At 41.5% G+C, this 15,621-nt stretch overlaps 1 protein-coding gene and 1 long non-coding RNA gene across 2 annotated transcripts in view; one reads left to right on the top strand and one right to left on the bottom strand.

Annotated features, from left to right (window-relative positions):
* kcnip4a (potassium voltage-gated channel interacting protein 4a) overlaps window positions 1–14,744 on the bottom strand; it is a 278,940-nt gene extending 264,196 nt beyond the window's left edge. Inside the window, exon 1 of the mRNA XM_036987594.2 lies at window positions 14,157–14,744. Within this exon, the coding sequence (XP_036843489.2) occupies window positions 14,157–14,229 (73 nt within the window). The 5' untranslated portion in view covers window positions 14,230–14,744. The remainder of the gene's footprint in view (window positions 1–14,156) is intronic.
* On the top strand, window positions 5,606–9,513 carry LOC149980862 (uncharacterized). The gene is made up of 2 exons (XR_016483505.1): window positions 5,606–5,836; window positions 8,969–9,513. It is a non-coding gene; the product is annotated as an uncharacterized LOC149980862 (long non-coding RNA).
* Window positions 14,745–15,621: the final 877 nt, after the last annotated feature.

Below are 15,621 nucleotides of genomic sequence, written 5' to 3' on the forward strand. Positions count from 1 at the left end.
AGGGCGAGGGAGAGCTTTGTACGCGTCTCTGTGTATGGAGTAAAGGTGGTCGTTTTTTTCCCTTTGGTTGCACATTTAACATGCTTATAGAAATTAGGTCAAACTGATTTAGCTTCCCTGCATTAAAGTCCCCGGCCACTAGGAGCGCCACCTCTGGATGAGTGTTTTCCTGTTTGCTTATGGCGGTATACAGCTCATTGAGTGCGTTTGTAGTCCCAGGGGTGGTCTATGGTGGTATGTAGACCGCTATGAAAAATACAGATAAAAACTCTAGGTAGATAGAGTATCATGATAAGCTGTAGACCACACTACCTCAGGCGATCAAAACCTAGAGACTTCCATTGATATCGTGCACCAGCTGTTTACATATATGCATAGGCCCCCGCCCTGTCTTACCAGAGACTGCTGTTCTAGCCAGCCGATAGAGCTGGTGGGTTATACACTATGTTCTTAATGTCGTCGTTCAGCCATGACTCGGTGAAACATAAGATATTACAGTTAATGTCCCGTTGGTAGGATATACGTTCTTTCAGTTTGTCCAATTTATTTTCCAGAGATTGAACATTAGCTAGCAGGACAGAAGGCAAAGGCAGATTTCTTCCACTAAACCTGTTTCCTTGTCCAGCCAATGACAGGGATTTGGGCCTGGTCGAGTGTCTGTAGTATCTCCTTTATTGAATATAAACTCTGTCTAATCTGAGGTGAGTAATCACAGTTCTGATATTCGAGATGTTCGTTCATAAGACGTTAGCAGCAACATTATGTACAAAACAAGTTACGAACAACGCGAAAAAAACAAAAATAGCATGGTTGGTTAAGAGCCGATAAGACCGCAGCCAGCCATCCCCTCCGGCTCCATCTTCCAATTCCTATGCAAAACAATTCCTACTGTAACATATCATCCTACTTCAGGGGAAAGTAGTCTTCCAAAGATATCAAATTGACTGCTGGCCTATAGTAAAGAGCAACAGAAAATGTAAGGCAAGAGTCACTTAATTTAAGTTGCTTGTGGCACAATCTTGTCAGCCTGGGTTCATGGCTCAACCAGCAATGTCAACATGAACAAAATACGCCTGATAGAAGAAAAAGATGTTTGAGACATAATCCAGTATTCCCATTACATCGGATTTTAGTGTATTATTCTTGGACGAGCACGTTGAAAGACATTACTTTCCATTGTGTTTGTGTCTGCCTATGCATACAAGGAAAACAGTCATTAGTCCGATGTAATACAAAATCTGACTGCAACTACACAGAGACAAGGAATGCCGACTGAGCAATAGTGAGAATAGAAAGATTAGAATGTTTTAGATTCCACTACATTCTAGTCCAAACTGAAAGAGCAGCAATTTAACACAGTTGGGTGTTAGAGAGGAAACACTCAGTACACTATACACAGGTGGTAAGAAAGGGTTTCTACTTTCCCCTTATTGCGATCAAAGTGTCGCTTATTCTGAGTAATGAACTTGAAGAAATAAGACAAATCTAGAGTTGCCAGAATGCTTTATTGGGGAGCTTTAACGGACTGTGGGTATAAATCATTGGACTTTTTTTTCTGAATGTATATCAAAAATGTCAAACCATTAACATGCCAAACCTTTGTCTGCTTCAACAGTGTGGCAAAATAGTTATAATGCACTTCCATCTGCACTGCCCCCAAAAAGAATGATAACATTCATTGCTAAAATTAGTTATATCAAAGCACTTGATCACTACACGTTGGGACAGAGTCCATTTGCGCAAATCATTTAATCCTAAAAAGCAAGAGTTGAAACCAAAACTATTTTACAATTGTTATGTTCTGAACAGAATCGTTGTTTTCATTCTGTTCCATCAGTTAGTCCACAAAAATAAAAAAGTTTTGAACAGGTCCCCAAAACAAATCCCCAAAAAGTTATGGTTGATATTATTCCTTTCTGTTCGTTTTTAAACCTTGGAAAACAAAAATTATATTCAGCTCAACATTACGTCACCAATGGATAGAGCAACTTGCTATAGAGCGGGCAAGCCATGTACATGCACTGGACAGACAAGTGTAGTGCTGGCAGGATTTAACTGAAATTTCACAGGTGAGGAGGGTGCTGGGCATCTTGTTATGACATGCATTATCTGAATTAGGCCCACAGAATTCTACCTACGGTGGAGCGGCTTCTATGAACAAACTTTGAATGCCTTTGAACTTCAGAGAGTTGGCTTAACTAGCGTTGGACCAGAGATAGCACCCTTGATCATGACTCTGTTTCACTACATTACACAATGCCGCCTAGAGTTTGAGAGCTAGATCAGAGCTAGCTAGCAATGTAGCTAACAAGCTTGTGTGTGTGTGTGTGTGTGTGTGTGTGTGTGTAGAGCAGCACCCGAATGTAAATAAACACATCTAATTTTTGTAGTTAATAAATCCAAAGTGAAACTTGATACTATAGGATCCTTAACCCTCAATGGAAAAGTTATTCCATTCACCTATTAATAAAATCTCTCCCTAATCACCGAATCATGCTTGTAATGTCAGTCGCTACGGCAGACTATGCTTCTGACGAGGTAGCCTACACACGGGGAGGTAGCCTACATACGGGGAAAAATGTATAGCTGGCAGGCAGACACTGGAATAAGATTGAGTGACAAAATGAAGGCTTTGCATAGGCACTGTTGCGTTTGCAGGGACTGGGGGAAAAAAATGTCATGACCGTAAAATAACGTTATTAACGGGTCTGTTCAGGAACAGTATACGGTACCAGTCAAAAGTTGGCACACACCTACTCATTCAAGGGTTTTTCTTTATTTTTAATATTTTCTACAATGTAGAATAATAGTGAAGAACTAAGAACTATGAAATAACACATATGGAATCATGTAGTAACCAAAAAAGGTGTTAAACAATTTAAAATATATTTTATATTTGAGATTCTTCAAAGTAGCCACCGTTTGCCTTGACAGCTTGCACACTTTTGGCATTCTCTCAACCAGCTTCATGAGGTAGTCACCTGGAATGCATTGCAATTAACAGGTGTGCCTTGTTAAAAGTTAATTTGTGGAATTTCTTTCTTTCTTAATGAGTTTGGGGATAATCAGTTGTTGTGCCAAGGTAGGGGGGGTATACAGAAGGCAAAGTCCAAAAGACCAAGTCCATATTAGTGCAAGAACAGCTCAAATAACCAAAGAGAAACAAAAGTCCATCATTAGTTTAAGACATGAAAGTCAGTCAATGCAGAACATTAATTATTTATTTCACCTTTATTTAACCAGGTAGGCTAGTTAAGAACAAGTTCTCATTTGCAACTGTGACCTGTCAAAGAAAGCAAAGCAATTCGACACATACAACACAGAGTTACATGGAATAAACAAAACAGTCAATAATACAACAAAAGAACAAAAGAAAACAAAAATGATATATATACAGTGAGTGCAAATGAGGTAAGAAGGGATTTAAGGCAATAAGTAGGCCATGGTGGCAAAGTAATTACAATATAGCAATTAAAACACTGGAATGGTAGATGTGCAGAAGATGAATGTGCAAGTAGAGATACTGGGGTGCAAAGGAGCAAGATAAATAAATAAATAAATACAGTATGGGGATGAGGTAAGTAGATAGATGGGCTGTTTACAGATGGGCTATGTACAGGTGCAGTGATCTGTGAGCTGCTCTGACAAGCTGGTGCTTAAAGCTAGGGAGGGAGATATGAGTCTCCAGCTTCAGAGATTTCTGCAGTTCGTCAAGAACTTTGAAAGTTTCAAGTGCAGTCACAAAGCCCTTGATGGTTTTGATGAATTCTGGCTCTCATGAGGACCGCCACAGGAAATTAAGACCCATAGTTCATTAGAGAGTCACCAGCCTCAGAAATTGCAGCCCAAAAAAATGCTTCAGAGTTCAAGCAAGACATCCACATCGACTGTTCAGAGGAAACTGACTGAGTCAGGCCTTCACGGTCAAATTGCTGCAAAGAAACCACTATTAAAAGGACACCAATAATAAGAAGAGACTTGCTTGGGCCAAGAAACACAAACAATGGACATCAAACCGGTTGCAATCTGTCCTTTTATATGATTAGTCAAAATTTGACATTTTTGGTTCCAACTGCAGTGTCTGAGACGCAGAGTAGGTGAAGGGATGATCTCTGCGTGTGTGGTTCCCACCGTGAAGCACGGAGGTGGCGTGATGGTGCTTTGCTGGTGACACTGTCAGTGATTTATTTAGAATTGAAGGCACACTAAACCAGTATGGCTACCACATCATTCTGCAGTGATACACCATCCCATCTGGTTTGCACTTAGTGGGACTATCACTTGTTTTTCAACAGAACAATGACCCAACACACCTCCAAGCTGTCTACGGGCCATTTGATTGAGAAGGAGAGTGATGGAGTGCTGCATCAGATGACCTGGCCTCCACAATCACCAGACCTCAACCCAATTGAGATGGTTTGGGATGAGTTGGACCACAGAGTGAAGGAAAAGCAGCCAACAAGTGCTCAGCTTATGTGGGAACTCCCTCAAGACTGTTGGAAAAGCATTCCAGGTGAAGTTGGTTGAGAGAATTTCAAGAGTGTGCATAGCTGTCATCAAGGCAAAGGGTGGCTACTTTGAAGACCATCAAATATAAAACCTATTTGGATTAATTAACACTTTTTTGGTTACTACACGATTCCATATGTGTTATTTCATAGTCTTGAAGTAGGGGTGTGCCGACATGGCCATATTCATAATCGTATCCGAAAATTGACAGTTGATAGTCGGATCAGATGAGACTCGTGATAGGAAAAAAACTAAGATGTTTTAATATGCCTAAGTAGATGTTGGCAAAATAGGTTACCAATCTCTCTCCACGTTTAGACCAAACAGGCTGCAGATTAGGAGCCGGGAGGGAGGGAGTGTGTGTGTGAGAGACGTGTCTGTGTCCTCAACTTGCAGAGGACAGACAAGTTGGCTATCAATCAGAATGTGGGTCGACGGTGTCATCTTTTTTTCCCTACACTCGCCCCGCTTAGATATGATGCACTTTGATAGATTGATAGCAAACATCCTTACCATTTATCATAGTAGCAGGCTAAAGAGAGGCAGCAGCGGTCTGAATGATCAGACTTAAAAACAGAAGAGAAAGTGATGGGGTGAAATTATGAAGTGAGTGGACAGAGAAATACAGCGTCACTCTATCCAAACAGAGCAGCAGGATCAACGTACAGCCCACCCTTCTCTTTAGGCAGGCAAACAATCCAGTTGAGTTATGTAGATCACATAGGACCTCACTTGACTGACATGAGAAATATGCGTGATGGCACCGGGAAATTAACCCCCCCCCACGGATAATTACATAAAAATACTCGGATCATCCAGAAAATTTCCCATATCGGTTACGATACCAGTTTTGTACGACTACTCTGCACACCTCTAATGGGTAGTGTGAGATTTGCTTTTCTCTTATTGAATGAGATTGTGAACAAAACAATTTGAAAGATCTATCAAATGTTCCAAATGGCAACAAGGTTCCAAAAAACAACTACCCTATAAAATCAATACATAGAACTGTATATGACGTCGTCAGAGAGCGACAATAGAGTACCACAGTATGAGTCATAATACCCATAAAACCTAGCAGTCAAACAAGGAAAATAGTTCCAATCGTTTTTTCCACCATTTCTCCCCATAGGGGATTTTAGAAACAGTTCAAATAAGGTCTGTTTTGTGTAGGCTTACCCTGGTGTGACTTTTGATAACCGTGTAAATCTCTCCAGGACACTATTTCTACCCCCCAAAAATGAAATGTTAATTAGCTGCTAATGTGACTATCATAAAAAACTACAAATGTCATGATCTGGATGAGACTGTGGAATCAAGGCAAAGGGTGAGAATCTCTGGATGAACTATGAATACATTTCAACTTTCATTTAAAATTGACAATTCTGTTCACTGTCTTGTGCAAGTTTTAAATTGACAATACTTATTTTGCAAAGCTGTCAACTAAAGATGTGCAGGAGCATGCAGCGATTTGTAGTCTTGCATGATGTCTACTTTGATGCTAATTAGCATGTTCGAATCAGAGTAAATAGAGCCGAATACATTGATTAGTGACCTTGTCTGAGAGATTTGTTTTATCAAAACATCACGCCAGGGTAAGCCTACACGAAACACATCCCTTATTTGAAGTGTTTCTGAAATTCCCTATGGTGGAATGACTATTGGAGCCATCTGTTTGACCGCTAGGTTTTATGGGTATTATGACTCATACTGTGGTACTCATACTATGGATCTTGGATCTCAGCCAACAAGACTCATGGGCTGAATCGTTTCAAACTGGTGTCTAAACCAAGCTCCTTTACTCAACATCAGATTTATTTTCCACAATCCAATTCGCACCATTTCCAATAGTGTTGTGAGATAAAAAGAAAGAGATGGGTATTGTGACAACTCTGCAGAGCTCCATTAGCCTATTATCTTTATCCATCAACCTCTTCATCTGTCCAATCAGAACGCAAAGACGCCAATTGGACAGGCCATTCCATTGTACATGTGATGATTTCACTTAATTGCATGCTCTTACATCATATATATGAAACATGAACCATGACCTCCATCCCACACCAATAAACATACGGATGGGCAGTTGGGAACATTTCATAAATGTCTTTCTTTCAAAGCGTTCAGACAGGACATAAATGAAGAGCGCGGGGGAAGATGAGCATGAAACAGAACATTTATCATTGACATGGGGGACTGATGGCTGTAGATGTAGCGTTCCAGATCAGTACTTCAGGATATGGGCAGGCAGCATGACATTTCAGAAGACCTCTATGACAATAGTGCAACTCTGTACATTATAAGGCTTGGCTACATTCTCTGACACGTTGCCCTAGTTCAAACACCGCTCAAAAAACCCCCATCTCACTCTCTTTGGAAGAGCGGGGATAGAGTGCCGTCTGAAACATTGCAGTGCGCCTCCTCGGACTTGACTTTTGATGATAGGGGCAGAGGCTGCCGAACTCTTTCGCTCCGTTTCATGCAGCGCGCCAGAGCAGTTCTTTTGAGACAAATTAAACCAATCACGAATTGTTTAAAACTTTAAATTCTGCACTGCACAGGTGTGTGAATCGTGAAAACCAATGAGCTGTTGAGAGGGGTTGTATGAAAACAAGCAAAGCGCTCAACCATGCCAGCCCGCTTAGAATTTCTATTCAGTTGGACTCGCTTATGGCGTCTGAACTGTGCGTAAGTAGCCTACAGCACACTACAGTGAAGGAGTTGACTGGCACTGTCACAACCTGTTTGGCATACCCATCCAAGGAAGTCAAATGGAGTGGAATGTGTGGCATAAACCAGCCTAGGGGTTGACTATCTAAACAGTCCAGTCTCCTTTTGGCCCCCAACAATCAAAAACAAACACCTTCTGTTCACTCCTCCCTGTGTTGTTCATTTCTGCCACCACCGCACACAGACTCCACCACATCCACTCCCTCTCCCCATCTGCCTCGATCCATCTCTCCCTCCATCCCCTTCTCTCGCACTATGGCCCGAGTCTGACGGCCATCCTAGCAGATGCTTCCCACCCCAGCACCCCTATGGAAAACAATAAAAAGCTGGCTCCAAAGCAAACAGATGGAGGTGGAGAGCGCCTGAGAGACAAACGGGGAAGTTCTCCTCCGCAATTAATCCTCCTTTTCAGAGGGATGCTTTTTTAGATGAAATCAACTTGGTAACTAGTTAGTCTTAAGACGGCTGGCATGGTCTCACCTTTTAAAAAACACTTTCAGAGACCAATTTGTTTATAATGCATCCGTCCTACCGGAGTTCTCTAATGGTTTGAAAATCAATGGGTGAATTTGAAAGCCATGGGGTGGAACCATGCCTTCACTTTCCCAATTCAATACAGAACAGTGGTCTGCGCTTTCTACAATTCATATAATAGTCAGCATTACTGATTAAAACACTGTCTGTAGATACACAGACAGATCACTTAGCAAGCCGTAAACCTGGGTGCCAATACTGGAATGGCTTTCTGCTTTTTCAGAGATCTGCATTCTGATGATCAAGTAATCTGACAAAAATATTTTTTTAAAGGCACATTGCCATTGTTTTAAGGACACAGCCACCTACTGTGTCTTTATAATATTTGCTAGTGTTTGACATTAATTTGTACATAGAATACACACATCCTTTGCAGTCTGTAGTCACCAGAAACGTCTGATCATTGATCTGGTGTTAAGAAACAATGTCCTCTGAAACACAAAGATGTAAGTCTCTATTGTCGGAGATTGAGGGCAGCCTGTTCAATCTGTCGAAACTCTGCTGTGAGCTCAGGAACATTAGCTGACAAACACAGATGTTTCAAAGATGGCCTTATATGCTCTCACGTGGTCAGCTCTCCTCAATCTAGCTGAACTCAATGCTCCCATCTACTACGAGATGATTAAAGCCAATAGCAGGAATGAAGAGCAGGAACACTGCGACTCCTTGTTATAAGACTAGGTTAAATAGCCGAGTGCTAAAAAACTACGCTGCATGATTCTCACAATAAAGGTCCCACAATCCTATTACAGGGGCTGAGTCACTGGCTTACTGGTGTTCTTCCATGCCGTCCCTAGGAGGGGTGCGTCACTTGAGTGGGTTGAGTCACTGACGTGATCTTCCTGTCCGGGTTGCCCCCCCCCCCTTGGGTTGTGCTGTGGCGGAGATCTTTGTGGGCTATACTCAGCCTTGTCTCGGGATGGTAAGTTGGTGGTTGAAGATATCCCTCTAGTGGTGTGGGAGCTGTGCTTTGGCAAAGTGGGTGGGGTTATATCCTGCCTGTTTGGCCCTGTCCGGGGGTATCGTTGGTTGGGGCCACAGTGTCTCCCGACCCCTCCTGTCTCAGCCTCCAGTATTTATGCTGCAGTAGTTTGTGTGTCGGGGGGCTAGGGTCAGTCTATCTGGAGTATTTCTCCTGTCTTATCCAGTGTGAATTTAAGTATGCTCTTTAATTCTCTCTCTTTCTCTCTCGGAGGACCTGAGCCCTAAAACCATGCCTCAGGACTACCTGGCTTGATGACTCCTTGCTGTCCCCAGTCCACCTGGCCGTGCTGCTCTAGTTTCAACTGTTCTGCCTGCCTATGGAACCCTGACCTGTTCACCGGACGTGCTACCTGTCCCAGACCTGCTGTTTTCAACTCTCTAGAGACAGCAGGCGCAGTAGCGATACTCTGAATGATCTGCTATGAAAAGCCTGACATTTACTCCTGAGGTGCTGACCTGTTGCACCCTCGACAACCACTGTGATTATTATTATTTGACCCTGCTGGTCATCTATGAACATCTTGGCCATGTTCGGTTATAATCTCCACCCGGCACAGCCAGAAGAGGACCGGCCAACCCTCATAGCCAAGTTCCTCTCGAGGTTTCTTCCTGGGTTCTGGACTTTCTTGTCCTAGCCACCGTGCTTCTACACCTGCATTGTTTACTGTTTGGTGTTTTAGGCTGGGTTTCTGTACAGCACTTTGTGAAATCAGCTGATGTAAGAAGGGCTTTATAAATAAATTTGATTGAATGGTATTGTATGCTTCTCCAATAGTGTTCATTGCACATTACAATAGAGACATTACACATAAGTTTGGTCCAAATGTCAGAGGAAACAAATGGAAGCTATAGAATGTTATCATAGAGATAAAATAATTAACTATAATTTAGTAATGTTTTGTCAAATCAAAATAAGATCTGTGGGAAATATTGCATGGGGAGGTCAGGTGCAGGCTGCATGCAAAGAGTTAGAGTTCCATACAAATCCGAAAAGCTTTCTTGATCTATTTACAGTCGTCGTAAAGAAGGTAAATTGATTGTTACAGGCTGGTTCAAGGGTGGACAAAGCATATAACTCAGTGGTAAAGGAAAGGGGGATGCCTAGTCAAGTTGTACAACTGAATGCATTCCAACTGAAACTTCTGCATTTAACCCAACCCCTCTGAATCAGAGAGGCGCGGGGGGCTGCCAAATGGCTAAATTAGCAAAAACACAGCAGGTGTGAATCTGAGTAATACCAATGCACCTATAACTAATTATTAATTAATGCAGAAGTGTTTATATTATTTATATACAATCTACCTGCAGTGAAGCTGCTCAACATTTACAAGTGTGTTTATCTTAAAGCAAATTTGTAAAGTGATGCATATGTATATTTGCTATGAAACCAACCAAATAAAAGGTGAAAAAATATCATAATAAAAACTGCTAGCAGAGAGAATATTATGTCGAGAATGCACCTGACTCCAAAAGCAAAACTATAGATGTTTGCATTTGGACAACGCAAACCAGGGCCCGGCTAAGTTCATTGTTAGAACCTTCGTAGGAGCATTGTTACATCTCTGAGCAGTTTCCCAAAACCATCGTTATTAACGTTCGTAATCGAATGCCTGCCTCAGACTACTAGTAGAACAGCTTAGTGCGTCATTAGATGTTTTGCCCTCCCGCATCACTTTATACACAGAAGATCTCAGCTAAACATAGAATCACATGGTTTATCGGGCTCTTTATCGGGCTCACAGCCAACAACTTCAGAACAAAGTTGACTACAAATAAAGTTTCCAATGACTTTGCAATTAATACAAACAAACAACACAAAAAGGTGCTTCAAATGAAAACCAAAATGACTGCATAAAAATATAAATATATTAGGCCAATAACAATCATATTGAAATACATTACATGTTTAATAAATTTAGATTAATTTAGTTACAGTCTAATTTGTTTCAAAATATTTTGTGTAGCCTAACGTGTGGGCATTTTTATTGGGTAGGTATTAGAATAAGCCACCTGCTGTAGCCATAGGTGGTTATCTCTAGGAGCTGATCCGTCAGTATGCTGAAATAATTCATGTTAAGCTAAGACTTGAATTGTGAAAGCTGATCCAAGAGCTACACTGCCTTTCTGACCGATCAGTAGCGACATGCTCCAACGGCGCATTGAGCTAACTTTCTGTGCGGCGTTTTAGGAAACGCATTTTACATCTTCAGCTGTTGTAGGAAAACACTCCTAAGCCTAAGGTCGATCACTATCGAGAAACCTATCGGGAAAACGGGCCCAGGTCCCGTTAGTGCATACTGGTGCCAACCAAGGTGCTGAAATGGATTTCTGCGTTTAAAAAAAAACCAGACATTACTACATATCTGATAAACCCGAACCAAAAGATTCCATTTCCTTCTGCCTATTGGGACTCGGCATGTGACTGGTCATCTAACAGACGGTTGAGGAAAACCCTACCGTGGTTTATTGTTGTATAAATATAGCTGCCAAATTACAGAATTGCAAGAGAAATAGCAGCCGATCCTACAGAATGCATCTTCCTCCACTGTAAAAGCTCAGTGGTTTTCTACTAGGAGGATGAATGAGGCAGTGATGCCAGTCATCGTTGCCTCCCCGGTACCCCAAACTGGGTGGCTGGTTGTCGCTTTTTCACAAGGGACAACTCCATTCCAAGAAAAGTTTAGGGGGGAATTAGTATCAAGTCCTGGTACACTCAAACATTATGCACTGCCACTTGAGTGACATGAAAAGCTTGATTTGCGGTTGCCAACGCTGATCAACAACTGAAAAGGGTGACTGGCCGCCCATAAGTTTGTTGATGCAATGTAGTGAAATGGCCAAGCCTAGGCAGATATGTACACACAATAGCATGCAGAGTACCCCTGCCTATTTACACAGCACACAGATTGGAGGCAGGATCCTTACATTGCATCATGGGTGGCCAAGTCACCTAGAGGGCTACCAGCCCTGCTCAAAATCACCTAATTCAGCTCATTAATGTCGTGGTAAATAGCAGGTTAGATCAGGGCTGGAGAAAAGGCCTGAATGTACCAAGTAGCACCACAGGAGGAGATTTGGCCACCCCTGTATTACAGAATATGTTTCTAACACTTAGGGTTGATACACTGTCTATCTAGAAGAGACGGCACAAAATGGTATTATGTACAAACACTGCACAGTGTCACTTGTCATTGTACAACATATTTAGCCAACATGTTTAAATTAGGCAACCACTTAGATTATACAGCTACAGAATATAATGCCAAAACTGACCAATCATGGCCCGAATATAAAGAGAAGACATATATATATAAAAAGCATCATGCAAGGTTAAAAAAAAACTAAAAAGAAATTACAAAGCAGCTAAATGCATTGAATATGCAAATTAAAGTACTTAAACTAATCTTGCCAGAAGCTGAGAGCATTTATTGCAATACCACAAGAATATCAAATGATTGCATGGTTAATCTTCCTTGTCAGTAGAGTTGGTTTAATGGAGGTACAGAATTACCCAGTCAGAATAAATCAGTTTCATATCTCACATCCGAGTACACATAGGGAAAATGTGAAAGCACTTAAATTACATACACTTTCTACCTCTGCAGAGGTCAGCACACTTCCATCTACTCAGTTGGGATTCCTTGAAATCCTTTGATTCAAACTCCTATGCAGGCATAATAAGGACCCAATCAAGAGATACAAACAGCACAAAAAACATTGACCTGTGTGAGGGATACTTATCTGCTGTTCAACTGCTTTGTGAGAAGAGATGAGCTGCCTGAGGGAAACCCATCAACTATAACAGAGTGATAATCTGCCTGGAAGGCAGCCAAATTCTCGGATTAGAGAAGCAGCCAGGATTAGAATGCAGGTGTTCTGCAACCTGTGGTCAGTTCTACTGTAGAACAAACCGGATTGTCCATGACCGCCAATGATCGAGCTCCGTTTTCTCGTCACAATGGACAAATTATGTAGTTGCAGGGACTGTGGATCTAAAAGTACATTTTTGTTTTTAAGAGCACTTGGTACTACGGAGGTTAAATGTACTTACTACAGTCAATTGTGTACCATTGTATTAAATTATTTGCTTTCAAGTTGCATAGAAATGAAGTTGAGCAAATAAGAGCAACAATGTTCATGGAGGGAATGCCAGTTATATGGTTGAAGTTTTTACATTACAGAAATGGTGATTACAGCATTAGCTAGGCCTAGTTAAACAGTCTACACAGTTTGGTCCTGACTGCAGTATTGCAAATCATGGGGATTTATTAGCCATTATAACATGGGTTGGTAAACAGTTTACAATAGTGGTAAGGCACCTCAGAGGTTTGTGACACTGTCTATGGCCAATAAATCACGGCTAAGGGCTGTGTCCAGGCACTCTGCTTCACATCACCGACAGCGTCATTGCGTTTTGGTACACCAGAATTACATTCATTCCCAATGAAACGCTGCGTTTGCCTTGCAGTATTGCGTTGCGGAGGCAGTGCGTTCTTTGAGGTACATACGTTGGATGTATCGAACGTATGCGTCAAATTGTATGGGTAGAGGGCTTGACAGAAATGGTAGCAGAATGTGAATGTTGAACTTTTGTTGCACACATATCAAGATGATTATGCATACCATTTTGCGCAAATACGCTGTTCGAAGCATTAGCCTTGGCCACACCGATAGTGTTTTTGCGCAAAATAGTATGCAGCATCATCTGGATGTGTGTGCAACAAAAGTTCAACATTCACCTTCTGCTACCATTTCTGTCAAGCCATGTACGTATAGTTTGACGCCTACGTTCGATAAATCCAACGTATGCAGCACACAGAACGCACACCAACTGCATCTGCAAAGCAAGCACGGGAAACGCAGCATTCCATTGGAAATAAATGTACTTCTGGTGTACCAAAATGCAATGACACTGATCGAGGCGTTATCCGTGGTATATTGGTCGTGGTATACTGGCCGTATAGCACACCACCTCGGGCAATATTGTTTTATTATATTGGTGTCAGCTACATATGTATTTAATAATCTGACAAACTTTTTGTCCAATATGCCTACACAAATGCTGGGACAGTAATGCTAAACAATTGGGCTACAATACAAAACGATGCGACGCAAAGGATGCTGCCTCATTCAGGTATTGCTAATCATAAACAGCTGTTCAAATTGACAAGTGTGCCAAGTAGTATAATGTACACCAAATAAGGTAGGGATGAATTTCATTCCTATAATAACGGAGAAGACAAAAGTACACACATGACTCCTTAAAAAAAAGTAGCATTTAGCAAAAGTTTCCATGCAAACACTTCGAGGGAAAAATAACATGCTTGTTGCTCCAACTGCACCCGACATTTTGATTCATTACAAAACATACGGGCATAAACATGCAAATACTGTCCTACCAGTTGAAGACCGAGCAGCATCCACTCGGGCAGAAATGCTTTCCACTCTATTCGTCTTTGAATCCATGGTCATATAAGTTGCAGTTTAGTTTGAGTTCCGACGGTGAGTGTTTGGAGCGCTGGATAGTTTGTTGTATAGATAGATGCTCACTTGCAACTTGTACCGGAGTTATTGCAGAAATCTCGCGCGCATGACATTCTCCATGGGCGCGCGCAAACAATGTGCTATAATTGCAGACCGTAATTCCGGGCGTTTCGCTCATCGATATCTGCCGGGGCAGAAAAGCGTTGAGGTCATGTTGACGCTGCTTGGTCATGTTGTCAACAAGGCAGCATTGTGCATCGTCCAGAAACATGCATCTCTTTCCCATAAAATATTATGTTTTCATTTTCAAACTAATATTCATTGGGAAGGCAGATAAAGCGTTTAAAAAAAATCTAAATCAATCACTTTTGCATGTGAAAACAGAATCTTAATTAAGCACGAGGGGTAATGATTATGTCACTTTTCTTTTACGCCAACTTCGCCCAGGGCTTTGAACGAGCATCTGGCTCATACCTGTGATGCAGCTAGGTTCCAAAATTAATGCAATCAACTTTCACCCTGTGTAAAACACGCCTAACGGGGCACCTGGGCCAAGTTAAATTGGTTCTTTCTGGTGTTATGAGACTGATGGTTTCTTGACAGATGATTCGTTAACATAGCAGCGTTAACTAATGTGGCAGGTTAGGAGAGGTAAGGTTAGGAAAATAGTTAGGGTTAGCTACAACGCTACAGTTGTCCCCAACGGACCAGAAACTGGCACAGACCAATGGTGAACATCAATGTGTGTAACTTGATATCAAGAAACCCTAAATCAGAAAAGACCGCTAATTCGGTCTGCAATTACACCCTTTTTATTCCAAAATGTGAATAAAATCAGGTAAATGTCTCACTGTGCACCCATTTAAATTCTATAGTCTGCACCGTACAGGGATATGAAAAGCTGACTCAAGGACATAAAACAAGTTCTTCCTATTGACACAGTATATTGACTATATATAATTCTGGGGCCATGCAGGAGTATGGTACTGTGGGTAGCTAATATTACAGCTGTACATGAACACACACACGTCTTGGTTTTACCATGCAGACCCTAATGCTTTAAATTCTGAGATCAAAAGACCACCCAGATTGCCTGTCAGCAAATGTAGACAACAAAACTGACGTTTCACAGAAAATGCTTCCTTTCTGCTTTTTACAAACTGTATCGAGTGCCTGTCAGTGACAAATCAAAGGATTTTGCGAATGAGTGGAAAAAGTTATACTCGGCATTACTGGGAATAGACATTTTCATCTCTATTTTGTACACTGTCAGTTACCTAAAGCACAACGGACATCTTTGGTGTAATCATTGGTGTGAAACAGGAGTAAATTTACTCAGTTGATTGCAGAATGATGTATTAAACCACACATTCACATCAA

Source organism: Oncorhynchus mykiss, chromosome 9 (assembly GCF_057628025.1).
Source record: "Oncorhynchus mykiss isolate SJ-2025 chromosome 9, ASM5762802v1, whole genome shotgun sequence".
Taxonomy (NCBI): domain Eukaryota; kingdom Metazoa; phylum Chordata; class Actinopteri; order Salmoniformes; family Salmonidae; genus Oncorhynchus; species Oncorhynchus mykiss.